Raw genomic sequence first — 27,882 nt, forward strand, 5'->3', positions numbered from 1 at the left:
GAGCAATTTCTGAAATTTCTTTTCTTTGGTGTCCATTTCTCGAGTATCGTTTCAAATCAATTTCGTGTAGAATCGCTCGCTATATGCATTATGTACATTGATACACACGTCCATCTGGTGGCAATGCACTGTACTACCGGCTGCTGGCTCGGAGCACCAGCGTAGAAAGAGAAAAAGAGAGAAAGAGAGACACAGGTACGAGACGAGCTTGTGGTGCGAGGTAGCCACCAGTCAACAGCGGAGACGGAGACGGAGAGTCCGAGGTAGCCCGTGGCTGTAGCTGCCCGTGGCTCGTTGTAACGTGACGCGAAGGTGTGCCAAGCTCTTTCGCTTGCCTGTTACTTCGTCCGAAGACGCCCGATCGTACGTCTACCATAGTGTCGCGTATCGAAAGTGTCGGTAGTAGTGTTGTGATCTATTGGCCTGTCTGTCCTCGTGTGCTAGCCGAAAAAACTATACCAGCCGAGCCGTACATCATCGCGGAAAACTGTCAAGAGTGTTGTGTGATCTCAGACGCTGGCTTCAAACGCGAACGCTTACGGGCAATCTTCATCGCGATCGTAGGGTTGCACGAAACATAAGGTAAGTGTAGGATACGCGGAAGTGTATCGGAAGTGAAGGTAAAGTCGAAAATTACTTCGGTCGGTTACTCGAACGTTGCGCGTACAGAGATTATGTTTCCCGATGACCCCTCGACTCCCGCCTCCTTCTCCTCGTTATCCCCTTTCCTTTCGTCGGTCTCTTCTTCTCTCCTCTTTTACTCTACCCTTCTTCCACGTCTCGCCCTTCATTTCGCATTTCGCCTTATTTTTTCCCTGACAAACGTGTTCTTTCGCCGATTTAAAATCGCTTTAAGGGCATCACCGCAATTTTGGTAGGACGATATCCTAGCGACGCAGTGAATTTCGATCTCAGATCGATCGATTACCGATTTCGCGCATTCTCTCTCACTCTCTCTCTCTCTCTCTCTCTCTCTCTCTCTCTCTCTCTCTCTCTCTCTCTATCTATCTATCTATCTATCTATCTATCTATCTATCTATCTATCTATCTATCTATCTATCTATCTATCTATCTATCTATCTATCTATCTGTCTTTCTATCTATCTATCTATCTATCTATCTATTTATCTATCTATCTATCTATCTATCTATCCATCCATCCATCCATCCATCCATCCATCCATCCATCTATCTATCTATGTATCTACCTACCTATCTATCTGTCTGCCTATCTCTAACTATCTATCTCTCTCCGTCTCTCCCTTTTGTCTCTTCACGTCCTTTTCCTCTTTCTCTTTCTCGACCGCGAATGCACTCGCGAATGCACTCGACACGCACGCTCTCACACACCGACGTGTTCCGTTTCTTTCCTGCGAGACTGTGTCGTAGCCTTTCTCGTGGTAACGAGTTTCGTAACTTCCCTCGATACAAAAGTCACGAACTATCAGCTGTCAGCCTCCGTGTTTGTACCACCTGTCCTAGAGTCGATTATCCGCCTCTCCTTCCCTTTTATACTTTATACATCACAATTCTATCCCTTTTTACTCCGCTCTGTATATTAATCCATGGGACGGAATTGTTGACACAAAATTTTCATGATTCCGCGACTTTCGTCCGCGACAGAAGAACGAGAACGTGATATAGCCGCGTGTCTACGAACGGGGCGAAGTAATCGGAGCAGCAAGAGAGGCTAACCGAGTTGAACAGTCATGATATTTCGGCGCGCAGGCTTTCTGGCATGACGGCGTGACCGGTCTTGAGCCCCTCTGCGCTCCCCTCTTGCACTCTGCACCTCTATCCCCACCTCCCCGGGGTAATACACGATGCACAGTGCGGATCAGTGCTCCTTAACGCGAGATTCTTGTGGCTGAAGGTTTTCTTCTATCGCGCGCGCGCGCGCGCACGCTGACTTCTTTCTCTCGCAACGCGCTGTATATGGACGTTTCGTGTTCTAAGTGAATCCGTTAAGCCAAGAAGACGAGTTATCGAGCTCCAGTTCGACCTCTAACTCGTCTACGAAACTACTATGTTGACTCGTCGACGCTCGACACCTTTATGTGTTTAAAGATCGATATGGAAATTTGAATTCACCATCTCATGATGCAATTTGGCGACTTCTGTATGTGAAACGGAGCTATCGAATTCCAGCCCGTGCTTGTCTACGCATCCACTTTATATTATGTCGTTATCGATGTTTAACGTCTTTATGCGTTTACTACAGAAAAATTAGAATTTCGAACGTTGGAAAAATTCGAACGTTGGAGATTCTTGTATGTGGAAAGAAGGATCGTCGTGGAATAAGTAACGAATAAAAATGTGCAGAGATCATTTAATTTAAATCATTTTCATTTAAATTTTTGGTTGTAGTAATGCAGAGAAAAAAAAGTAAATATTGTTTTAATATAGGGGGAAATTATTTGTAGAGTGCTAGCAATATTTTTAGTAGTTTTAGTTTTATCTATTTGTGGAACGCTTTTATTAGTACTAGTATGTCGTGTTTCGTTTTTCTTTTAATAAGGATATCACTTTTCACGTGTATGAAATCTTATGTGAGTCGGTTTAATCGCTCCGTGTGAGGTGATAAATGCATTCTCATCGAAATGTTATCCTAACGTTATCAAATCGAAGGTCGAACGCGAAATCTAGCGCGTAGTCAAGTTATCTTCGATCAAGGAACTTGAAACGAAAGTCTGACATTCTATGATCGTATTGGATTTTAATTAATGTTCGCTAATGGAATTTCTGTATTTATTAGCAAATCGTATTTTGATATACCAGAATTATGAAAACTATATAGAACGATGCAAGAATTACACTGTTACGTAGACTAAAAATTATGTAAGAATAATTAGCTGTCCTGTTTAGGTTATACGATTCTTTCATCTCAATATCGATCTTTTTTACTTTCCTCCGACCTAAACTATAGTACTTCTCATTCCCCCCTTTCACGATGAAGTTTTTATAATGGGAAGTTACTCGAATTAATAAAACACTCCATTTACAAGAATTATTTCGAAAATGTAAACTATCGTTGAATCGAATCGATTTAATATATAGTGTATAGCGTACAATAATCTTGTTATGCCAGAGTTTATAGTTTCTTGCTAGTTCATATATATATATTTATTTATTTATTTGAGTTCGTGACAAGAGAGTATAGGCAATTAGAGGGATCAGTAATAGCATATATAGATATTTAGTATAGGAGAGATAAAGAACAAAGGAGTAAAAATAGGGCTGTAGACTGATGAAGAAATTGGAAAAGAAGAAGAAGGACAGTGCGAAGATAAAGTGCGTAGCTAATTAACTAGGTAAATTAGATGAAAAGGTAAAGATTTGTGCAATAAATAATAGATAGACGTATACACATAATGGTTAGTAGTTGGATAACGTTCGAATACGTTAGATTGAATAGACAATAGGAAAATAATAAAATAGCAAAATAGCAAAATAGCAAAATAAATGTAATAGCAAGATAAGGGTAAAATAAGGTTGTGCATTAAGATATGCAGTAAAGAAAATAATTAGAAAACGAGTTCATCTTACGACATATGGTATACAATCAAAGTTATACAACTTTCTCAAACAATTTAATAATGCTTTCTGTTCTACAAGATGTATGTTGCTAATAATTCTTTACTGAAATTGTATTGTATCGTATCTTATCGTATCGTATCGTATCGTATCGTATCGTATCGTATCGTATCGTATCGTATCGTATCGTATCGTATCGTATTGTATCGTATTTCCTTATTACATCGAGGCTTGCGCATATTACAATCAATCATTTTTGAGTATGTACACGAGCACGCTGGATGTATTTTGTTTTTGCTTTAATTTATTCCTTGAAGCTAAATCAATCTTCGATATATTATAAATTAAGAAGAATTCGTACAGTAAATTCATTCTTCTGATATTCTTTATCGAAATAATGAACTAAATTGAGAAAGACAAAGGAAAACGGTTGAGAGAATAGGGAGAAGAAGTAGAAGAACACAAGAAAATCACTGACTCGAGGCTGGCTGTTACAGAAAAAAGGAAACGGGATCGAATGAATGGGGCGTTAGCCTATAGCGGTATACGTGAGAATAGCGAACACAATCAGTAATGACGTTATTGATACAAATTTTAGCACCGACATACTTTCTTCTATATCTATCATGTCGCTTGTCATTTTTGAAAAATAATACAAGGTCGTTAACCTGAGTAAAGCGTTGCGAAGATTTCAATTAGATGTGGCCGTTTGTTAAAAAGTTATTGTCACATTGAAAAGTTTATATTACAATTATTTGATATTTCGATACAGTAGGATCAATATACATATATACATACATACATTGATTATTATAATTGAATATAATAATATTATACTTTATCATATATATGATAACAGTGATGCAAATCGAATTTTAAGTTAATCAAGAATCAGCTTGTATTTCAATGTAAATAATGTGCGAAAAATGATGTACTTTCGTTTAAACATTTTTTAAATAATAAGTTTTTAACGAACGGCGACACTCGAACAAAAGCTTTGTAACACTGCTCGGGTTGATGACCTTGACGACATGTCAAAGAATCATGGACATGTTTTGCGAACATTTACCAATAATAATGATAAAAATTCGCTGCATTTATTTATATATCTATTATATATTTATATCTACCTACGGTAGATAATTGCTTTACTAAGATTACAGGAATTACGGTTGTTTACGTACTACTGCCCATTTCGGAATTAGCCACGTTCGAGCATAGAATCATTGACAAATTTTCAAAGCCGATTTTCTCGAGAACGAAGCGTCACATAAGAAAACTTGTATTCTATATGTCCTTCTTATTTCTGCATAAAGAATCGCCTCGTGTTATTATCAATTATTATTAATCACGTTATTCGGCCGAATCCTCTGTCGTATATACATATATGTATGTATTTACATGTGACATGTGAAAATAAGAAAAATGTTAAAAATTTAAAATAAGAAAAATAAATTAGTCGTGGAATTTGTAACATGTGAATAAATGTCTAGCGAAATGAACTAGTAAATTGAAAGCAATCGTATTAATCGTATCGTTTGCATTTTCAATTGTTCAGATTAAATGTAAAATCATATAGGAAATCCAATAATAAAGTCTATAAGTTGTCAAATGTTGCTCATCCACGATGTTTCACGCTGCGTATCTGAAATTTCATGGAAACGCGTATTGCTATCAGACATTCCGATTTTGCAATCGCCTCTTCCAAAGCCTGCAAATCACTTTCGAGGTCATCTCGCGGATTTGCAATGAACGAACGGTACGTATTTCCTAACCTAGAAAAATATTCTGTAAACACTCGGTCGATGAAAATTTCTTCCTTCGAAACTTCAAATTCTGGATACTAGATAGATGGGAAAAAAATAAAAATGTAATGGCAACTATTACGCGATACATGCGATAGAGATAGCCTAGCCTCGTTGTATGTATCTCGTGTTAACGTAACCTTTAAGCACCGACTTGAGAATATGGCAATGCAAGATAAAAGTAGAGTTACCGTTGGAAACATTACGAAAGTCATTTTCATTAAGAAGTTTCATACGATTCTTGTATCTACCTCTATATCTTAAAGTTTTAAGGTAACGAGTAGTTTCTCCGTTAATAGAATAGAAAATACAAGATACAGGTAAAATCTATCGACAGTGGCGGCGACGGGTCTGTCCACGACAGTGGTAATCGCAACTCGAGATTGCGCAAGTTCCTTCTCGATCTTATCACGACCGCAAACTATATACTGTACATGTGTATACATTACACGTGCAATACGTATACGAATACGCGTACGCATACACGGACTGTCATGACTATATGTACAAATACATATGATCTACATACGTATGCGCGTATGTATGCACGTACAAGTAAACGAACGAACGAAGTAAATGCTATAAAGACTGTGTTAAAGAGAAATTGGCATTAACAGAAAATGTTTTTTAAAATTATAACGTAACGTAGGATTGGATAAAATTTGGTAGGTATTTTCGGCGAGTATCAAAAAGGAGTGAGCAAACATTTTGTTATAAAGAGATTAAATGTTAAAATGCAAAATTAAATGTTGAAATAATTATTAAATGGTAAATGAATGGAATTTCGAAGAAAAATTAAATTGTCAAATATTTATTTTAGATTAAGTCAATGTTTATAAGCCATCTTGTACAATTAAGGTTATTAAGAATATGTTAAACTTTTAAAACAACTCGACTCTTATTGTGATACACAGCTTATCCATTATACATTCTAAACGCACCTATCAACGCACATTTAAATACAACTAATTCGTAAATAATGATTTCTGATATAACTTGTTTGGTTTTAAAAAGCGATAGAAATACAAAGAAAAATAAGAAACAAAGACATCTATATTCGTATTATCCAAATATAAAGAGTCAATATATTGAAATTATTATGGAAAAGTTATCTTTTGTTTGGCTGAAAAATAGTTGTTGACAATACCGATATTACATATTATCTAGTCTTTGCGCATGCATGCATACGTTTTAAAGTTAATTATTTGAATAATTTCCTTCTAGTTGGAAATCTAGTTGGAAGAAAAATTTGCAAATGCCGTTACCGTTTGGTCAACGTAATAAAACGTAATAAAACGTAATAAATATGATTAAAGTTCGTTATTATAATATGGAAATGTTGTTTTGCAAAATTTTCTCATTAAAACTGAATATTATTTACATATAGAATATATACATACTATATAATATCGAAACGAATATTTCTTAATTAATCTTGGCCCTGTTTGTTTAAACGGTATTCGATATTTTTGTGAAAACGACGTAATTCCAGATACAGCTAACTTGAACGATGAGAAAGCGTGAAATACTTTAGATTCAAATATATAGCACAGCTGATATTTCAGAGTATTTGTCTTTGTTTATTTTGCGATTTTATCAGAGGTAGAAGGAGACATCCGAATATATGTTTGCCCCGACGCACACAGGGATATGAAAACGGTAACGCGATATGACAATGTCGATATAGAATGCAGTTTATGCAGTGGGAATAGGTATGCGCGCATACGTGCAATGTGCGCATTACGAAGACAAATCCGTGTCGCGCGAATGGCTTTCGTCGGGTATACGTAGTCGCACACGACACGTACATGAAAAGAGAAAAAGAGAAAAATAGAGATAGGGAGAAGGAGCGTGTACTGGAAACTCCCTGGATCCTTGAGACGCGGATAGGCCTAGTGAGACTTATGAATATTGATGAACCTTTCCCGACGTACTTACTGGCCCGACCGCACCTCGATCATTTGTTGCTACTCGACGGCAATCTTCCTCTTTTCTTCCTCCTATTTGTTTTCACAAAGTAAGTTTTTCGAGCATGTCGCGTACTTATTGCTAGCTACACTTTTTCCTCCGCTCATCTACTTTCTTATCCAATCGACTTACGACGATTGTAAACTTACCGCCCCGTGTATTATAAATATTGCCAACAGAGAAGCGTTAAATACGAACGTGCTTCGGTTGCACACGATGATCGTTAATACGAATCCCTTTTAAATCTGTTCGTTTCCCATTGCCAATTTGCTATTAGCATTTAAATGTTTTTGGTGAAAATAAATTAGCCTGAATGATTTTTTAAATTAGTCAACCTAACCCCAAGGGGTTCTGGAGGACAATTCTTCGATCTCATCTATATGACGATGAACGATGCGTTTGGAAATATGCAGGATAATAAATCTGTATTTTTGATTCAGCAGACACGCGACTGTAAATGCAATTAGGCGGTGATGTGGACAAGTCGAGGGGAAAGTAACGCAGAAACGCAACATTCCTTTACGTTCCAGTAGAAACGTAAGATACGCGACGATATAATTAGTTTTTATTTATTTTGGGGTTAGGTTGACAGGACTTGACAGGATTGGACAGGATTTGACAGCATTTGACAGCATTTGACAGCATTTGACAACATTTGACAGGATTTGCCAACATTTGACAGCATTTGACAACATTTGACAGCATTTGACATCATTTGACAGCATTTGACAGCATTTGACAGCATTTGACAACATTTGACAGGATTTGCCAACATTTGACAACATTTGACAACATTTGACAGGATTTGCCAACATTTGACAGCATTTGACAACATTTGACAGCATTTGACAGCATTTGACAGCATTTGACAGCATTTGACAACATTTGACAGGATTTGCCAACATTTGACAGGATTTGCCAACATTTGACAGGATTTGCCAACATTTGACAACATTTGACAACATTTGACAGGATTTGCCAACATTTGACAGCATTTGACAACATTTGACAGCATTTGACAGCATTTGACAGCATTTGACAGCATTTGACAGCATCTGACAGCATTTGACAGCATTTGACAGCATTTGACAGCATTTGACAGCACCTGACAGCATTTGACAGCATTTGACAGGATTTTACAGGACGCGTGATATAACCTGGAAAAGAAAATTGCGAATCGAAATATTATGATTTACATTTACTTATTTCTATATGAAATAACTTTTTTGTCCAGTTGTAACTCGCGTCTTGCCACACCCTATATATATTTTATATATACATCGGATTTTCCTTTTAAATAAATCATACAACAATAGGGTAGAGGCTGCGAATGTTACGCTATCTGTATATAATGGGAATCATGGGAAGGCGATCTAACTAAGCTATTAGGCGCCGCTACCGATCGTTTTCTATCGGCATCGGCGGTGTGAATTTTTCCGAAGCGCGAAACCAATTGGACGCGATCTCGTTGAGCCAGGCGAAAACAAAATGCGGTACTGTACTTACACGAGACGACGGTAGCTGGCTATTGCAGCCGATGCCAAAGCGAACCGGTTTCCCGATGCTGCTGAAAAATTCTTCTCGACCGGCTATAATAATTTTAATTGACACTCAGACCAGACCGCTGAGTATCCTCGATCGGCATGCATGTACATATAACCTCGTATAAAGTGTCGTATCCAGCAAATGAAAAATGGGCATTGTTCGTATTTTTATGTAACCTTGGTCGTCTTATCTAGAACGTTTTTATTTTTTTCCACCGCTTTCGATCGCTCGCCGATCAACTATCGTAGAATATATCGTAATACAAGATCGATCGCGAAAGCAACGTATTTGAAATTCACGTTGATTATAATTTTTCTTAAAATGATCTTTAGCTGTGAAAGATAAATCCTATCGAATATGTTACATTTTGGCTCGATCGCGGATAACAGTTTTATCTTTAGCGCTGTACAACGCCGATAATATATTAATTATAAAAATCTTGATTGTAGCAAGTATTTTGAAATTTGTTTGGTATTTCGATTTCGATTTCGATTAATCGTCGTCCGTAAGTAAAAGGAGAAATCGGAGAATGCTGAGAATGGGTAAAATAAGAGAAAAGAGGAAAAAGAAGAAACGAGAAAACGAGAAAACGAGAAAACGAGAAAAAGGTATATGCGATTAAGGTTAGAAGGCGCGTTCATAAGCGCGCAGCCATGGAAAATATTCCTGTGAAGTTGTTACGTAGGAACGTATGCGCGTTCAACGAGATATTAATCGTGCACGTATGTATATGCAGTTAGGCCTACTCGAGCTGACTGGCCCGGGTGAAAGGAAAACCCGCGCCTACCTTGCAAGTGAAACACAGAGAGGGGGCAGAGAGATTCCACGTCGAATCCAGTACTTTTTGTACTTACGTGGAACGCGATTGCAAGGAAAGCTTCTATGAAATACCTTAGTATGCTCATTGTGTAACGTACAGTCTTTGTAAACGTGCAATTATCGCACGTTATCGTTCGGTAGAAGCAGCAAGACAATCGATCGTATGAAATTTTTCGACTCGCTCGCATGTTTCTCCTTGCTCGCAGCTTTAGCGTGTACTTTCTAAGTTGAGTAAAAGTGTTTCTTCTATCGTATTTAATTCTTCTATCGTATTCATTATTAAATACTTCGATTGTTAAAACGTCTGCTATAATTTTAAATATAAATGTTAGTTTCTCTCTAAACTATCGACTCAAATATCGACTAGGCTATAAATTTATAAAATGTTGTTTGCTATCAACCGAGTCTAGCGATTCTCTCGTAGTAAGTCTCTTCTCGGTAACTTTACCATACAATCTGATAAAGTAACTTTAATTTAGATACGCCGATATTTTGTTATTTTGACGTAACAGAAAAATACGTAGGTGAATTAGAAAAAGGATTACATAGGATTACAAAGGATTGCATTGTGCGATACCGTTTGTACCGACATTTGCTTAAAGAAGCGTACTAATTTTTTTATTCATTTTTGTTCACGGGACCAACGCATTCGTTCGTTTTATATAAATTTGAGTTTGACAGTTTGTTTGATTTATGCACTTTGTAACTCGTTGCGCACGTATATCCTTCTTTGATGTCCGTTTAGAGAGGGAGATATTACGTCGCCGATACGCATTTCCGCGAAACATGGCGTTTTTTTTGGTAATTAAAATTTGTCTCTTGGACCCAACCAATTAATCCGATAGTTTTTAACGATTATAAGAGAATCAATGTTAATAATAAGTTGCATTTGTTGCAAATGTTAATAGTAAGTAACGTAGCATTTACGAAAGAAGACGCGTTTCAGTCGCTCGAACGTAAATTAACTTTTGTTCGCGCCAGCGTCGATTAAGAGAAGAGGTACGGGAGGAGGTTGTAACCCTTTTTTCTTTACCTTTTTTTTAAATTTACCCTTTAAAAAGATACATTTGAGGGAAAACTAAACTAAACATTTTTGTTTATATTTCAAAGACCATTTAAAGAATGTTTCTACGAAGGAGGCCTGCGGAAGCTTTAGTCCGACACTGTCTTTGCGTCATTCTGTAAGTTATGAAAATCATTCTGCAGCGTAACGTTAAAACGACGCGAAACGTTAACGATAATCTCTAACGAAAAGTCTGGACGTGGAACGAACGGTGGATGTGCTCAACGATAACGTCTTACTTGGCCCGCGTATTATCAGCATTGACAAGACTAACGTAATAGGAAAACAAACGTGGCTCGTCGTACTTGCTTCTTTCATGGTCATTCTGAATCTTAATCGGGGCCTACGGTATATACATATGTACGACCCGCTCGAAATAGAGCCGGCGTCGTGTACTCTTAAGGTCATCGATCCCTCTTCCGCGTCACCTGCCATCCTCGTATCTTTTATCTAGGCATGAACCTAACATCGATCGATAAGCAAATCGAAAATACCGTAATTATGCGATTTCCTAACTTTTCCCAATTTCCACTTTTTATATTTTCAAATTCGATTTTATGGCGAACGAAGCGTTGTATGAAAAGAAATATTATCTTTTGTATTATCGATTTATTCCCTTTTATTATCGTTTCTATTCGTTCATCGCGAATCATACAGACCCTTGTCGATCGTGCTACGATTACATAATCGTGCCGATTAGGGGCAAAATTTTGTTTGCCCTGTAATCGAAAATCGATTCTCGGATATAAAAACACCGATGAATTTTTCAAATTACCGACAGAAAGTATAGCCAGAAGCTTACTTTTTTTCCAAAGCTTTATTCTATTACCAAATGGACAAGTGAATCGGCAGAGTTCGAGAAACTAACGTACTTTTTAATACACGTTTATAATTCGCATAAAGAGAACGGAGTAGGTACCTGTGGAATACTGATAATCGATACACTCGATCGATAACGAATCTTTGTATATTTACAACCGTAGATGAAATATGAACGTCGTAATTACGCTATAGGACGATTCAGCAATGTTATTCGTTCCACTTGAACGTATTAAAGTTACTTTTTTTTACTAAAGCTTTTACTATCGTTTACTTACTATCGTCCAGTTATAAATAACGTTAAATTCAAAATTCAAGGATTTTATGGTATATCGAAGTATATAGTTATATATAAAAATAATTTTATTTCCTTTTATTAATTATCACATAGGAAAATTTGCATCGTTTGTATGTCTATACACTGTACACTGTACACTGTACACTGTACACATAAAATACATGTACATATACGGATGGTTTTTGAGGAATGCGTAACTATACGAAACATTTTTCAAGGATCATTTTTCCAGTAGAATGGTAAATTGTGCGATACTGTGCAACGTAACGATAACTTGTATCAAGGATTTATAAATAATTGCGTACGGAAAATCAATCTGCAAGTGAAATAGTAGTACTGTTAATAATATTATACCGCTTTTACCGTATAAAATATTCGATTAGAACGAGGCGGCTGGCTAAGGACGCTAAGCGGCAAAATTGACATGTGAAACGGTGGCGTTGACTGTATCGTCGCTCCTTCTGCTGCTTACCGTTTACCTCTCTGTATGATCACGGTGTTGGCGGTTCTGCAGTTGGCATCTTTTTCCGCCAAACGTTCGTAAGGCCGAATTTTCATAACCGTCCATTTCCGTGAACAGCGATCCTCGTTTACGGCTTTAGCGACCCAAAATACCCCCGAAAAGACACACCCGAATGAAAAATTGTCCATTCCGTGAGAGAATAATAATTCTTCGTCGCCAAATAAAAACATGTACGCAAATAATCGGACTAAGGTAAAAAACGACGTGTTTTAACCACTTGACTAATTAACTGCCATTCTTATATCTTGATATATATATATCGATATTTACGAATCGAAACTATACGATATCCGATACCATATCGATAATATGCGTAATACGTATGATATATCTGATAAAATATATACCCGTTCTCGTTGGTTCGTTGCGTTTTATTATACAAAGTCTTCGCTATATTCTTCTATATCGCTATATTCGCTTCGCTAATAAAAGAAAAATTTATATTAGAAGAAAAATATATGAACATTGTACGTAGAGTGTTGGGACAAAGGACAAGTTTCGAAGATAGAAGCGAAACGGAGAACTTGGAAAATAGGCTGGAAAATAGAGAGAGAGAGAGAGAGAGAGAGAGAGAGAGTGACAGGAACGAGAACGTTTTCTCAAGTTCTCGATAAAGGTAAAACGTTATGAGACTGCGTTCGTCCAAATATACGAAAAAAAGTGCAATCCTGGTGCATCGTGGTGGATGGCGTGGTTAAAGTAGGGAGAAAAGACCTTGAGTCGCGTCACGTGACCACGAAGCTGCATGGGAGTTGGGTAGGGCGGTTGCAGAGGGCCTTGACCTTACCGTCGGCGTCGCAGCCATAGTTGTAACTACCATCGTCGTGGCCTTTGCGAACATCCGAGAAGAGGCCGATATAGCCGCGTGACGCTTCATTTTCCTACGGTTTAATTCTTCCCGTTCTCCCGCTCGTTGGTTACACCAAAATTTCCACTCTTCCACGATATCCTAGTAGTTACCGCTGTACGAAGCAATGTCGTCCGTTCGTCGAACAGATGTTTTTAAAAACTTTACGAGTCACAAGTTAGTAGTATGAAAAATATATACAAGATCGTATACTTGAGATTTCAAGTGTATAATCTAACTTTACGTAACGTAACGTAACGTAACGAAAATAGAATTAAATTTTATGCGAACAAAATTATGTATAAAATTGGTAATTTATATAGAAATAAAATGAAATTTTCCCCCGAGTCGCATAGCTTTATGCGAAATTCAACGCGCGAGCGAAAATTTATTAATTAATTAATAAAAAGCATAGAAAATTAGCTAGAAAATTAAATAGAAAAATAGTCGGTCGTAGTACGTTTTACAATGTTTCTTGTCGCTTTCTCGCTTTCTCGCTTCATTTAGCGAATAGTTCTTACGGTATATGATGCATATTACGTTACGAAGGAAAGAAAAGACTTGTATCATGAGTATTTCTGGAATATGTTCAAGGACTGAACGGTAATTGCAAAAGAAATAAGGTAATACGAAATTTATCGGTAATATGAAATTTAGGAAAATTATTTTCTTTTTATCGTACGATTCGGTCCGTTCTATCCGCCACAGTCCGAAAACTATATTTTCTGAAACTGTATTTAAAGATAATATCTTCCGTAGAAAATGACAAAACCGAAACAACGTTTTTTTCTCCTTTCGTATCTGATTAATAAATAATCTCGTATAAAGATATATTATACGTTTTTGTGTGTGTGTGTGTGTGTGTGTTTGAACGATATCGCAAATTTCTTCGCATCTTGGATAAATATTTGGTCACTGTGATTTACAATACTCGATTTACAAAGTAACCATGGTAGTTTTTAGTAGGTATTAAGATTAAGCGATTTGGAACGAATTAACGACGAATCGATAATTGGAGGTAACGTTTAAGCGATAGCGTTTTTCACGAGAAATCAGCGTATTATAAATTTGCGTCTGTTGAAAGACGTAGCAACGTGTTGCCTGGACATACGTAATTAACGGTATTGACGCATCCAGAGTATCACGCGCATCCACGTTCTGTAACGGACAAAGAACGGAATTTCGTATAATAATTTTTGTTTTCCCTTGCTCGGTGCATTATATCGTGTTGCATGATCGCCGAGTTACAAACAAAAGATACGAGTACGAAGCGCGTTTATGTTTCCGCGCGAAGGTCGATCGGTGGTTCTGCGGGACCGGAAGTGGACCGGCCTTGCGGGACGGCCGTCGGTGCACGGTGCACACTAGCGGAACTTGGATGTGTGCGATCGCTTCTCAGACGCGCTCTGTAAACGTTCTTCGTACACTCGAATGCACTTTCTTAGGACGCGACGTCTCGCTATGAAACTTGATATCATCTTGATAAGAATTACTCTTTTTCCTACCGAACGTTTCTCTTTCTTCACACTTGAAAAAACTGTATACTCGTAATGACGTAATAATTTCTTTGTTTCTCGACGTCTTCGTAAAAATTACTCCTCTTTCGTTCAATTTCCCTCTATACCGTCTTCGTATCTTTTCTAAAATTTGACTCTTGCTTCTAATATCGTGCATTCCCGTAATAATTTTCTACTTTTCATTCCTCTTAAGTTAAACCTAATGTTTCTATCACGCCTTTTTAAATGCTTACTTTATTTACTCTTTACTTTACCGTAGAGGATATCAGGGATATTCTCTTACTGAATATTTATTTATTTTGAATTCTTGTTCAATTTACACGGCATTTTGCTTGTCTATATTAAATCTAATATTATAAATAAATATAATATAAATAACAATATATCTTGCATTAGTTTTATTAAATGTACTATATGGAAGAATAAGTCATTTTTTCATGACATAAATATGTTTTGTTGCTTTTCTTACTTACTTTCGCGGACCAACGCGTTCAAATGTTTGGATCCAAGTACAAAAATATTATTATTTACGATATTTTTGATATTAATAACCGCATAGTTTTTCGAAAATGATATCCCGTTGCTAAATCAGCCGCACTTTCACTCTCCTTTAAGAAGACTTTCTTCTTCCGTGAACGTTGGAATTTTCAATTGCAAAACGGTAAAACGATAAAACGGTAAAACGGTAAAACGGTAAAACGGTAAAGCGGTAAAACGGTTCTGATTATTCGCGAAATTAAGCAAGTTCGAGTTCTACGTTTGCTAAATTTGTAATATTTCCTAAAAAATTCTCGATTTTCTCGAGTAACGGGATGTTAACGGAACGAAGAAAATTTGTTTCTATGGGAATCAGCTGGTAGTCGGTACTAGGGTATTTAGGCGAGATGTTGCGTTATGTCCTGTACACGATAGAAAGACACATAGGTACCGCACAATCGATATTCTCACTTTATATATCGTAATTTGATAATCGTTGAAGTTTTCTGTTGGCAGGCACGCAGGCACGCAGGCACGCAGGCACCGGTCGTTCTTCGATGTGCGAACGCACGCTAACGTGATTAATAGACGCCGAGTGAGAGAAAATAGAAATTATCTGGAAGTAGCAGCAGAGGCTGGTTGCTCGAGAAGGCAGAAAAGTTGTTCCCAGAATGCCGCAGAATTTCACGACTGTCCAAAGACTGCGAGTCACGTCACGAGCGTGTGACGAATTAACTAGCTGAGGATGTCGGAGCAAAACGGGCCCGGCGAGGGCCCTGGACCGGGCCCAGGGCCGGGTCCTGGTTGGTGGCCAACCTCACAGTCCTGGAAGACAAACTCCTGCACCGCTGCCTCCTCGTCCACTTGTTCAACCGTTCCAGACAACTCCGCCTCCGTCTCTGCCTCTTGCACCACCTCTACGTCCTCCCTGGCGACCACCACATCGGCCACTTCGTCGACCAGCTGCTGTTCCTCCACTCCTGGCGGTGGACCGTCTTGCACGATCACCGCGGCCCGCTCCTCCGAAACGGGAAAGAACGTCTCTGTCACGACGATCAATGTACCCCCTAATCAGGACATGCACGATGGTAATCCTTTACTATAGAATATAGTTTTCTATTGATACTTGAATTTCTTCTAAAACACTTGTCACGCTTGTTGCGCGATCAAAGAGGGTAGTACGGCAGAACGGATCACGCGGTATAACGCGCTATCGCCTAACCAAATTGCAAAATAGCTTGAAAACACTGTATATGCGGTAGCTCGTCCTAGTACTATGTTCGAACAGTTATCATAGAAATATTTCGTATTCGCCAGTTATATAATTAATATTATATTAAGAATATCGGTGTTTAACCTAACAGAATGTATGAATACCACTACGTACGTTTAATTATTTCAATTTCCTGTTGTTTAACAGGAAATCCGCTAAACTAATCCTTCTAACTCGTGAAAAAAGTTATTCCATTTTAATCGGAATATTAACGGAAGTAAGCATATATCGTGTTAGGTGGAATAATAATAGTATTCCAAATTATTTCAAAGTATTTCAAATTGTTCGACGAAAAGTAATGGAAAATTAGCGAAGTAGAGACTGTACGAGGCTGGTACAATATCGCCACGGACAATATATAACGAGTACGAAATTGTCACGGAGTTATCTCTACTACTTGCTGAGATAACTGATCCAAGTCGTACATTATCGTATTATCTAAGATAGAGATTATCTAAGAATCATCGAAAGAAAAAATATAAAATTTGTACGTTTATTGGGATATCTACTGTATATATATGGTATCCGCTATACCAGAAAATGCTTAGTAGAACGAGAATCTTGCGATAGGCTGTTGGTATAGTTAGATATCTAAGCTATATAAGCCAGATACTTGGATCTTAATTTCGCCTGTTTTATAGAGAACAGATAGAAAGATCCATCGATCGGCGTGTAAGAGAGAAAGAATTTTTGGTCTCTCAGTTGTTGAATGGAAAATACAGAGACGATGTTTGGGCGAGGATCGTCGTACACCGGATCGGAAATGCTATAATTTTGCCTAACGAAATTCTTTTCTATCTTGTAGCTTACGCTATAGCCAATGATAGCGGTATTTTTAGCAGGAAATTTATTAGCCGTGATGAAACTGTTAAATCTAACGAAACTGTCTGATGGGATTTTCAGGCAAGGGTATATGCAAGTATCTTGGCGGGCAGAATGGCGTGACGGTATCGGTGGTGTCGAGCTGTGGCTCCATACTGGGATGTGGAAACGCGAACGTTGTGTCTACCACGGGGATAGGCAGTAGCACCGGCACACAGAGTATCGGCATCGGAGTGAACATCCTTGACCAGAGCACGGCGGATGATGACGCGGAGGATAGCGACATTGAGATAAGCAAAATCGACTTCCGAGGGGTGAATTTGCGTACGAAGAAGAAGCGAGACGTGTCTGGTAGTCAGAGTCAAAGCGGGGAGAAAATCGGCGATGAAGAGGTCGAGGATGGAAACGGTTGTTACGATGGAAGCGACGCGTCTCAGCAACAACCGGAGAGGCCCATGTCGTGGGAGGGAGAACTATCCGATCAAGAAATGTCTTCCAATACGATTACAAATCAAGTACGTGCCCTAAGTAACTTGCTATTATTTTCTAGGCACTCGGTAAAGTTAAACCATTTGAAAGCCAGCATATAAGAATAGCCTAATAATCGCTAGACTACAGCTCTTTTTTTTTTTAAAAAAAAAAGTTTCTTACTACGGTAATACTACTCGTTAGGTAAGGTAACCTTACCTTAGAGTACCTACTCGTTATAATATTTAGTTCGGAATGATAATAAGAACGATTTACGATGAAATCCAGTTAAATATGTAGGTTAAATAGGTAGGTTAAGGATAGGTTAACGATAGGCTAATGATAGGCTAATGATAGGCCCGAGTGCGTGCCAAGCAGGTTCCAACGTGGTCCAGCTAAATTTCCACTCTCTACGAGTTTCCGTTTAATTGAAAAAATCTTTCTTTTTTTTCGAAAAAAATACTTTTGGACACGTTCGTATTTATCTATAAATCTAAGGGTATATCTAAGGGTAGAGTACTTTGAGAAGCGTAGAAATACCAGGCTTCCACCTAACTGAGTTTTTCGTCATTTCCCTAAATGAAACGCGTCTTTGGTATGGGCATTTTTATAAACGAAACTATTTATTTTATCACAGGATACACACGAGGACACGTCGATGGAGGGTGTTCAAGTATGTGGCGCGAGTCCCGGGCCAATGGAACAAAAATTTCCCATAAAACCAGAGCCAGATTTTCAGTCCAACCCAGGCTTCACGTTTGGCTCTTTTCACGACACCGGATTACCTCTGAATCACGGCCAGCAAATACAACAACAGCAACAACAGCGCAACATTGAGAATCTTGAACAGACACAACAAAACGATTTGCCTCTTCTCGTAGGAAAATTACTTGGTGGTTACAATAGTTCGACACCGAATCACAGTCCAGTGTTGAATCCTAGACACCATTTAACAAAGCATAGCCACACGAGATCGCAGGTAATACAAACCAGCGTGTTTCTTTAATGTTATCCGTGTATCGATTTTGAAATTCGTCGTTCCAGTGTACATACATCCAGTATGAGCGTACAAACGTTACGTTCGTCGGAACAGCCACCAGATAATATAATTGATAATAGAACGGACAAAGTCAGCTATTCCACTTTCTACTGTCCTATTTCTCGTAAAATAGTGAAATAGCGATTAATTAAGAAAATGCAAATTCATGCAACGCGTAACGCGTTACTTGCCGATTCGCTTGAAATTGATATTTACGTTATCGTTATATCCGAACGAAAAGTCAACCCGTTCTTTCCTATAACATCCCTTATTACGTTCTATCGTAATAAAGCATTTGTAAGTGTACATGTTTGTGATAGCTTTCTCGAATTATTATTCGTAAAAGTATTCGACGTTGCAACATTCCTAGGCACCTTTTGCGTATATATACAGCAAACATTTTGAAATCTCGTTAGCACTGTAACGAGACGCGATCACTCTGCTTAGTATATTAGTAAAACTTGAAACGGATCTGAAAATACAAGCGTATAAAATTTACAAGATATTCGTTCGTTAAAAATATTCGTTCGTCGTTGTTGCAAGATATACACGCGTCTCGTAATACACTTGTTCTTTTCGTTTCTCGCTTTCATATTTTATCGTTAAAATCACGTTATCAGTCTCGGCACTTGTTCCAATTTTCCAATAAATCCTTTAACGCACAAAGCCGATTTACGATAGTATAGTTGAATACTAAAATATACAATTGCGTTAATGTTTAGACATAGGTATTTGAAATTGATAAATTTATAAAGGATACTGCAAAAAAAGTTCTCTGCAAAAAATGTTCATATTGAAACTGTATTTTAGGAAAAACTTGTAAATTATAAAATAGTATGTAACGTAGATTATAAAATCTAACACAAGTTGTATTTACAAGCTGTACTTACTCGTATTAGAAAATAATAACACGGTTAACAGGCGTTAAGCAACCAAGATCCTATACACGCGATTAAATAGAAACGATAAAAATACCATTACCACGCCTCCTGACACCTTGAAAACTTTTCAGGTGCCGTCACCGGACTCGGCCATTCATTCCGCATACAGCGTATTCAGCTCCCCGACGCAAAGTCCTCACGCAGCTCGCCACTCCCCCCTGGGCGCGGCAAGTCCAGTTCCATCTTCGTCGCTATCCTTGTCGCGACACAGTTTCAACAATTCCACTTCCTCGTTGTCGCTCTCGTTGTCACACTCCCTCTCGAGAAACAATTCGGACGCCTCGAGCAGCTGCTACAGCTACGGCTCTCTCAGCCCACCCACACACTCGCCCGTCCAGCAACCGAGACATCCGCAACATCACCAGCATCAAGTTGCTCAAGGAAGCCCGCTTCATCTGCCAGCAACCGCTTCTTCCGCCATTACTCATCACTACGCTTCCTCTGCACCGGGTTCCGAGCTATCTCCAGAAGGACACGTTGCTACAGACGATCAGGAAGACTGTAGAATACCCTCGGCACCGTCTGGTATATCCACGAGGCAGCAACTAATTAATACCCCGTGCCCAATTTGCGGGGATAAGATCAGTGGTTTTCATTATGGAATATTCTCGTGCGAGTCGTGCAAGGGATTTTTCAAACGCACCGTCCAGAATCGAAAGAATTATGTGTGCCTTAGAGGCGCGGGCTGTCCAGTCACCGTTGTTACCAGGAAAAAATGCCCCGCCTGCAGATTCGAGAAGTGCCTCAGTATGGGTAAGACGAGTGAAAGTTGTTGTCATGTTTATTCGTCGACTGGTTTTCGCTGGATAACTGATAGATTTCCGATTATTTGAGATAATCGAGTCACGCGTCTTTTAATTGTAGAATCATTTCGATAAAGCAACAACCGATCCGGATCAGGGTTAGTTTCGGATCAAGCTTAGGATCAATAAGATTATTTGAAACAAAGATCTTACAACGTTAAACGTGGAAAAGTGCAATCCGAGATTTCCAGGCATTTTAAACGATATTCTTGTTCTTCTACGTTTTACGTCGCATCGCATACTTGTATAATCCTTGTTTTATGTTATTTACATAATTTACCTCTGTGCTTCATAGCCTCTGTGTAGCCTTGGAGGCGTTTGACAGTTGCGTTTCCAAGCGAACAGGATAAATTATTATAGGATATTATTCAGGATAGGATACAGAATTTCGGATCTGATTCTTTCTTCGACCAATTCTAAAGTTAGTCGACGAATGTCTCCGAGTGTTCCGTTAACGGTGACGAGATTTTTTCTATCGCAAGTGAGCGTCAGGCCGTTGGTAAGAGATGTCGTCGTTGATAGGAATCGAAAACAGCGCGATGCGGACGACTGACTAAAAGCATTCTTTTAGCTGCGACTTGGATAGATCGATTTGCCAGGAAATTTGTTATAAAGGCTGTGTTCATTGATTTTTCGATCGACAAGAGTATTTACGACACTTGTAGATCGACTTGCATATCGTATCGTGCGCTCTTTCAATGCCTATGCGTCACGCGCGTTTCCCTCAATGATAATCTAAAGGTGTGTAGACTTGAACGGTATCGTTCAAGTTCGTGTTGCTTTTGTGCTACTCTTTCGTTGATTATCCTTTCTAAAAACTCGCACATAGTGTTGGCCAGCGCTGTTGCGTTTGTACGATAGCTTTCTGGTTTATGCTTATTATTTTTATTTGATTTAAAAATCGCTACAACGATCGCTTTCCTCCGATTGTTGGGCAAGATTCTGTGGATCCATATAATTGAAAGTCTTGAAGAGATGATTCGTTTCAGATGGGTGTGTTTTCAGGGCCTGGGATGAAATCTTTAGTTATTCCGAGATATTTTCCATTTTGAAATTCACAAAGAAATGGATATCGACGAGCTTCGCGTGGAACCGCTATCATTTGTTTTCATCTGAATAACGCGAGACGTTTTCGTTTCATAATCTGTTTTAATCGAAAAGAAGGATGGATAATAGTTACTGTTGCTAGAATCTCTTTCAAGTATCGTGTGTTCGTGTGTTTGTGTGTTCGGCTAATGTTGTGCTGCATATTGTTAGATCCATTGATCCACTGACAGATTCATCGCTCGTATCGAAGTGGATTAGTGATTTGATTTAAGATTTGTCTCGATACTGATTCGTTTGTTTCTACTGTTTCATAGTTACTGTCATACTTACTGTTTCATAGACGCGAGTCTTTTAGGCTTTTCTTAGTGTTAGCAAATTCTCCCTCTCTCTCTCTCTCTCTCTCTCTCTCGTCCAAGTGTATATGCAAATTTTACCATTCGAAATCCTTAATATAAATCTTATTGCTTTGGGTCCTATTACTTGTACAGTGATATTATAGCTTGCGGTCCTTGGTAAGCAAGGATTCGTGCCTCATGGCGTTTGCGTATGATTTGTTTGACCGTGGAGCGTTGTTACGAATTGGATTACCTATTGCGGTATCGAGAAACGAGATACTCCTGTACTCGGCAGTTTGCTTATACTTGTACGCTTTTATAATTTATAGATTTAAACATCTTAAACGACGTATAAGAATTATTAATATTAAAACTAAATTTTAGAAGAAACGTAAATTATCAAACATACAAATTGCTACTACTTATTTTACAAAATTATGAGAATTGTGTAATTCTGATTATTGATAGGTATGAAGCTCGAGGCGATTAGGGAGGATCGCACCAGGGGTGGCAGAAGCACCTATCAATGTACATATACCTTTCCACCAAATTTTGTCGGTAGTCCTGCAAGTAACATGTCCAGCGACAAATTAGCTACCGGAGGAAATTGTAGTCCAGCTCCAGCTGGTAACGAACATCACTATCCGGCAAGGCACCATTCGAATCACTCCCATAAGATGCAAGTGGTACCGCAACTTCTACAGGATATCATGGACGTAGAGCACTTGTGGCATTACAATGATAACGATCGTATGACTGGGATTCAAAACGCAGGAACGAATCTTACTAGAAACAACGATTCGATGTTATTGAGTGTTAGAAGCAACGGAGGATCTGGAATAGAGAACGACACGGGTTCAGGTATTGAGTGTTCCTCCAATAGAACTACAGGAAATGGTAATGCTAGTAATAGAAGAGACAACAGATCATGCTCCAATGTTTCTAATGTTGGTAACGAACAACACGCTGCATCCGTTGGTAACAGTTCTCAAATCAACAATACGAATTGCAATCCAACTCAACATCCTGATTTTCTGTCGAACCTCTGCAATATCGCTGATCATCGACTCTACAAAATAGTGAAGTGGTGCAAGAGTTTGCCGTTGTTTAAAAACATTTCGATCGATGATCAGATCTGTCTGTTGATTAATTCTTGGTGCGAGCTACTGCTCTTCTCATGCTGCTTTCGCAGTATGAGCACTCCCGGTGAAATTAGAGTGTCTCTCGGTAAGTCGATTACACTGGAACAAGCTAGGCAGCTTGGCTTAGCGACCTGCATCGAGAGGATGCTTGCATTTACTAACAATTTGAGAAGGCTCCGAGTAGATCAGTACGAATACGTGGCGATGAAGGTAATTACTTTTCCTTCGTTTACTTATTCTCTGAGCTTTTTATTAACAAATGTTTTAACAGTGACATTAATAGACAGAGAGCATGATTACTTGTGAAAAATAAATTGAAAGCAGTAGCAATAAGAATCTTTCGAATCAGACTTTCTTTCTGAAAATTTGCCAATAAATAATAATAAATTAATAAATAAATAAATAATAAGAAGAATTAGGAATTAAATTTGAAAATTGTTAATAAACTTGTTCCTATTTTTCTTTCGCTCTTTCCTTTCGATCACTTTAATATAAATACCTTGTCACTCGCATAGAAACCTAATAATAAGTAGATTTTATAATAGTCTGACTGAACAAATCGGTATTATATTAAGGAAAAATATATTCTCGTACTTGATGTAATGATAGGTATATTGGCCAACTACGAAGAAACATAACTATATAAATAGCTATATGCCAGAATATGAAGAGACGTAATACGTCAGTTTCTCCGGCCTTCGAATGGTTTCGAATATTTTACCTGATATTTTACACGATTTGCTGGAAAATTACGGTAAAACACGATATTCTGCTCAAAAGTGAATTTTACTGCTTTTACAGAAAACGTGCTTTACAGAAAAACAAAAAAGGAGTAACCGTACTATACAATCTTGTTCTTTAATCGCTTAAAATTTTCAAGCTGTTTAGTTAGCTGTGAAAAGTTTATACGAAGATTTGCTATATGAATTGATGTTTTTAACAGATACTGCTACTTTTCTATAATCGGGCTCATCTTAAACTTAAATCACTGTTAATTTAGAAGATAAAAAACTAATTTATTTCATATGTTTCATTTTATCGTATCAAAAAAAGAAAAAGCAACTAATATTCTACTTTAGGCATTGTAACTTCATTTTTACAACTTTTAATTTCTTATTCAAATAAATTTAACACTCCGATGGCGACGCGATGTCTGGATCCATTCGGATCGTCATTCTACGCAATTCAAAGGTAAACAAACTCTGTAACAACTCGAAAAGGAAAAGGATGTTACACCTGTTTCGAAAATAACGATAACTCTAGAGTAAAATGTAATAACTGTGGAAATATATCTATACGTGTGTGTGTGTGTGTGTGTGTGTGTGTGTGTGTGTGTGTGTGTGTGTGTGTGTGTGTGTGTGTGTGTGTGTGTGTGTGTGTGTGTGTGTGTGTGTGTAATATATATATAATATATATATATAATATATAATATATATAATATATATATATATATAGCGTACACACAAAAATTAAAACGCTTTGTATGCATTGTGCAGCATCGTAATAAACCTTATTTGCCTACAGTAGCCTTCTTTTTTATTCCATCATTGATTATTGTCACTCGTATCATGACTCGTATCGTAGACATAAGAAAATAACCATTCAAACGATGAAAAGCTAAATTCTCATACGAGCATACATTGGGATCCGGGGAGACACAGGCAATGGCCGACGCGAACCCCTTCCCCTTGGCCGCCCGCCCTCGGAGTGTTAATAGAAACGTGTTATGATATAACCGAATATACTAATACACACTGATTATAAAACTAACACGTTTCGTTTTTATTATTTATAGGTAATAGTACTATTGACCTCTGATACGAGTGAACTGAAAGAACCTGAAAAAGTTAGAGCATCTCAAGAAAAGGCTTTACAAGCATTGCAACAATATACAATCGCAAGGTACCCAGAAATGCCTGCTAAGTTTGGTGAATTATTATTGAGAATTCCAGATTTACAAAGAACATGCCAAGCGGGAAAGGAATTATTAAGTGCTAAACGTGCTGAAGGAGAAGGCAGCTCGTTTAATCTGTTGATGGAATTGTTGAGAGGAGATCACTGAATTATTATTACCACATTGAACAATGCCGTAAGTCGATTATTAAATTTATAAAACCGATATATAATATATGGTATAAATGGTATATCCTTTAATTAATATACAGAATGTTCACTCTAGTACAGATATGGGCAAGTTTTAACTCACATAGTGTCACAACAGTCATAGTCGAAGATCTATAATAGTAATATTGTCGTCTACTCGATCTGATCAATTTTTTTAACTCTTATAAACTTGGATGTTTCGATTCGATCGTTATCAACCTCTAGATTATTTTATCGTAATATTAAGTTTGATATTTATTGCCACATTGTTCCACGCCTCTAAACCATTTTATTACGTGTACCAGTAACATTATTTCTATTTCTTTCTTTTTTATTTTTTCAGAAATATTAGAAATTAGGGTTTCCAATGATTTCTATCCTATATGATAAGTTTATTGATATATAGATCTATTTGCAATGGATTAAACAGGAAACGATGGTTATTTAACGTGAACTAAATACACTAATGTGCTATAACTAAGACGACTAAATGGGTAATTCACAACTCACAACTAATAGCTTACAACTCATAACAACTCGGCAACTCAACTCTCCATTTCTCACAATTCGACTCTTCACAACTCGACTCTCAACTCGCGACTCTTCGACTCGACTCTCAACTCACCACTCACCAACTCGACTCTTCACCACTCGACTCTCCGACAAGTAACAATTCCCTGGCCCTTTTGGCCTAACGGCACTTAGACTTTCTCGCAATATCGTTTATCGTTCATCCGATATTTCTTAGGCCATTTGTCCACGTTACCACTATTTCTGTGTTCATACACATGGTCATACATTGTCCGATCTTGCAAAACTGCTGATTATTATCTGATTAACTTTTCTTTTCTCTTTTTTTTTTTTCTTTTTTTTTTCTTGTTACATTGTACCATCACAAATAGCTAAGAAATTGTATAAACTATTAATCCTTTGCACTCCGAATTTTATTTCAATTTCGTTACCAGCAGCTCCCAACGCTTTCAGGCGTTTTATTTGAAATTTACTTCGACTAAAAAATAAGACAATTTAACGAAATAAAGGAAGAAACAAATTCACTTAAATACCAGTTTTATTCGCGCTATTGTTGTATTTTGTAATTTTTAAGTGTACGATATATCTTTCGCGCGTTTCACAAAAAAAATGTGGGACTAAAAGAATGTCGAGTGGGACTCGACGAAGCAGCTCCTGAGATAAAAACTGATGTCGAGTCGCACTCGACATAGGAGTGCAAAGGATTAAAGTAATAGCAAATATAAACCTATTTAGGAAAATAGATCTTTTACTATATATAACTTGAACGATTTTTTCAGATTCCACGCTTATGAGGTGCATAAGTTCAGGGAATCGGATGTATTAAATAATCAAGGAGTAGCAGAAATGTAAACAAACCCATAAACATTGCAGTCCATGATACATTAGTTCTGGGTGAAGGGACTACATTCTTGTAAGACTAATTAGAGGTTCACTGTTTAATGCATAAAGCAAACGAGAAATGATGTTTCGTTTCTCTATATTTTTTTGTTTTTGTTCTTTTTTTTAAAATTGAAATTAATTTCACGGGGGTGTTGCATGATACAACTCCACCTTGAAACATAACGAATTTCGAAGCGGCCTATGGTATGCTCGAAATATTCAGCATGCATATTTCTATGCAAAAGAGACTGAAAGTATAATCGAAGCAGAGATGCAGAGCATTTACTTTTACGCTAATATCAATGTACAGAGATAGAAAGATTGAGAGAGAGAGAGAGAGAGAAAGAGAGAGAGAGAGAGAGAGAGAGAGAGGGAAAGGAAGAGTGAAAGAGAGAGTGAAAGAGAGCACAAGAGAGAGTGAGAGTTGGTATCAAATAGCATAAAAATGCTAAATTTTATTAGGTAGGTTCGAGTAAACGACGAATACAGAGTTTTAACCTTGATAATTATTATTATAATAAAACAACCAGTATTTTGTATTGTTCTGCGCTTACTTAAAAATAAGACATAGAATGATGTCTTATGTCCCGGTAATGGAAGTGTACTTAAAACATGAGTCGACCAATTGTTTACTTATAGAGCAGTTAATCGTGTAATAATTAATAGGTAATAACATTTAGCTTATCAACAGAACATTATAATTTTTATCTATTACACAAATACATTTTTTTTTTATTCTCTGTACGTTTTAATAACACGCCGACAACGGATGAAAGATTTCGTACGATAGCTTGATACGTACACATAACTTTTTAAACCGCGTGAAACGATTTCTGATATTCTTTTTCTTGTAAATGAATTTTATTTTGAGACACACGTTTCCAAATTCTATGTTACATTTGTGACAGTGATATTTTTGTCGGATTTTTATAAAAATGACGTTTGTTTGTTATTAAAATTTTACGATTACTTTATTGTTTAGAAACTAAGACAGTTTACGTTTGGTTTATTATGTTTATATAAAAAATATGTATCCTTTGTCGTAACGAAACTAGAACGTTAGTACCAGTGATTAAGGATTTTTATAAAAAATGAATATAAAATTATATTTGCAATATTTGGAAAATTCAATTATATTCATCGAGTACTTTATCGAAAGGAAAAGTTAATTTGTTATTGTTCGTTTAATATCATTGTTAAAGAAAAATTACAATGAAAATTATTAAATTATTATAAAAGTTATAAAAGTATAATGAATAATTGCGCTTTTGTTGTAAACTG

General features: G+C 37.4%; 1 protein-coding gene across 4 annotated transcripts; it reads left to right on the top strand.

The window, feature by feature from the left end:
- LOC117204216 (nuclear hormone receptor FTZ-F1 beta) lies at window positions 1-26,961 on the top strand. 4 transcript variants are annotated; one of them, XM_033441416.1, is made up of 8 exons: window positions 1-582; window positions 15,732-16,303; window positions 17,392-17,825; window positions 18,416-18,757; window positions 19,830-20,511; window positions 22,412-23,295; window positions 24,881-25,174; window positions 25,708-25,748. In XM_033441416.1, the coding sequence occupies exons 2-7, from the start codon at window positions 15,961-15,963 to the stop codon at window positions 25,145-25,147; spliced, it is 2,952 nt and encodes a 983-aa protein (XP_033297307.1). In that variant the 5' UTR covers window positions 1-582; window positions 15,732-15,960; the 3' UTR covers window positions 25,148-25,174; window positions 25,708-25,748. The 4 variants fall into 4 exon arrangements, with proteins under 4 accessions (XP_033297307.1, XP_033297308.1, XP_033297306.1 ...); XM_033441417.1 differs by lacking the exon at window positions 25,708-25,748 and adding an exon at window positions 25,532-25,701; XM_033441415.1 differs by lacking the exon at window positions 25,708-25,748 and adding an exon at window positions 26,499-26,961 and having other exon boundaries at window positions 2-582; window positions 15,718-16,303.
- The last annotated feature ends 921 nt before the right edge of the window (window positions 26,962-27,882 follow it).

Source organism: Bombus bifarius, unplaced genomic scaffold, assembly GCF_011952205.1.
Source record: "Bombus bifarius isolate JDL3187 unplaced genomic scaffold, Bbif_JDL3187 scf7180000007977, whole genome shotgun sequence".
Lineage (NCBI taxonomy): Eukaryota > Metazoa > Arthropoda > Insecta > Hymenoptera > Apidae > Bombus > Bombus bifarius.

Excerpts from the sequence above, each read along its gene's own strand:
- LOC117204216 (XM_033441416.1), top strand. The coding sequence starts at position 15,961 with ATGTCGGAGCAAAACGGGCCCGGCGAGGGCCCTGGACCGGGCCCAGGG. Across the intron at positions 20,512-22,411 it reads CGAGAAGTGCCTCAGTATGG|GTATGAAGCTCGAGGCGATT; the intron begins GTAAGACGAGTG and ends GATTATTGATAG. Across the intron at positions 23,296-24,880 it reads ACGAATACGTGGCGATGAAG|GTAATAGTACTATTGACCTC; the intron begins GTAATTACTTTT and ends TATTATTTATAG.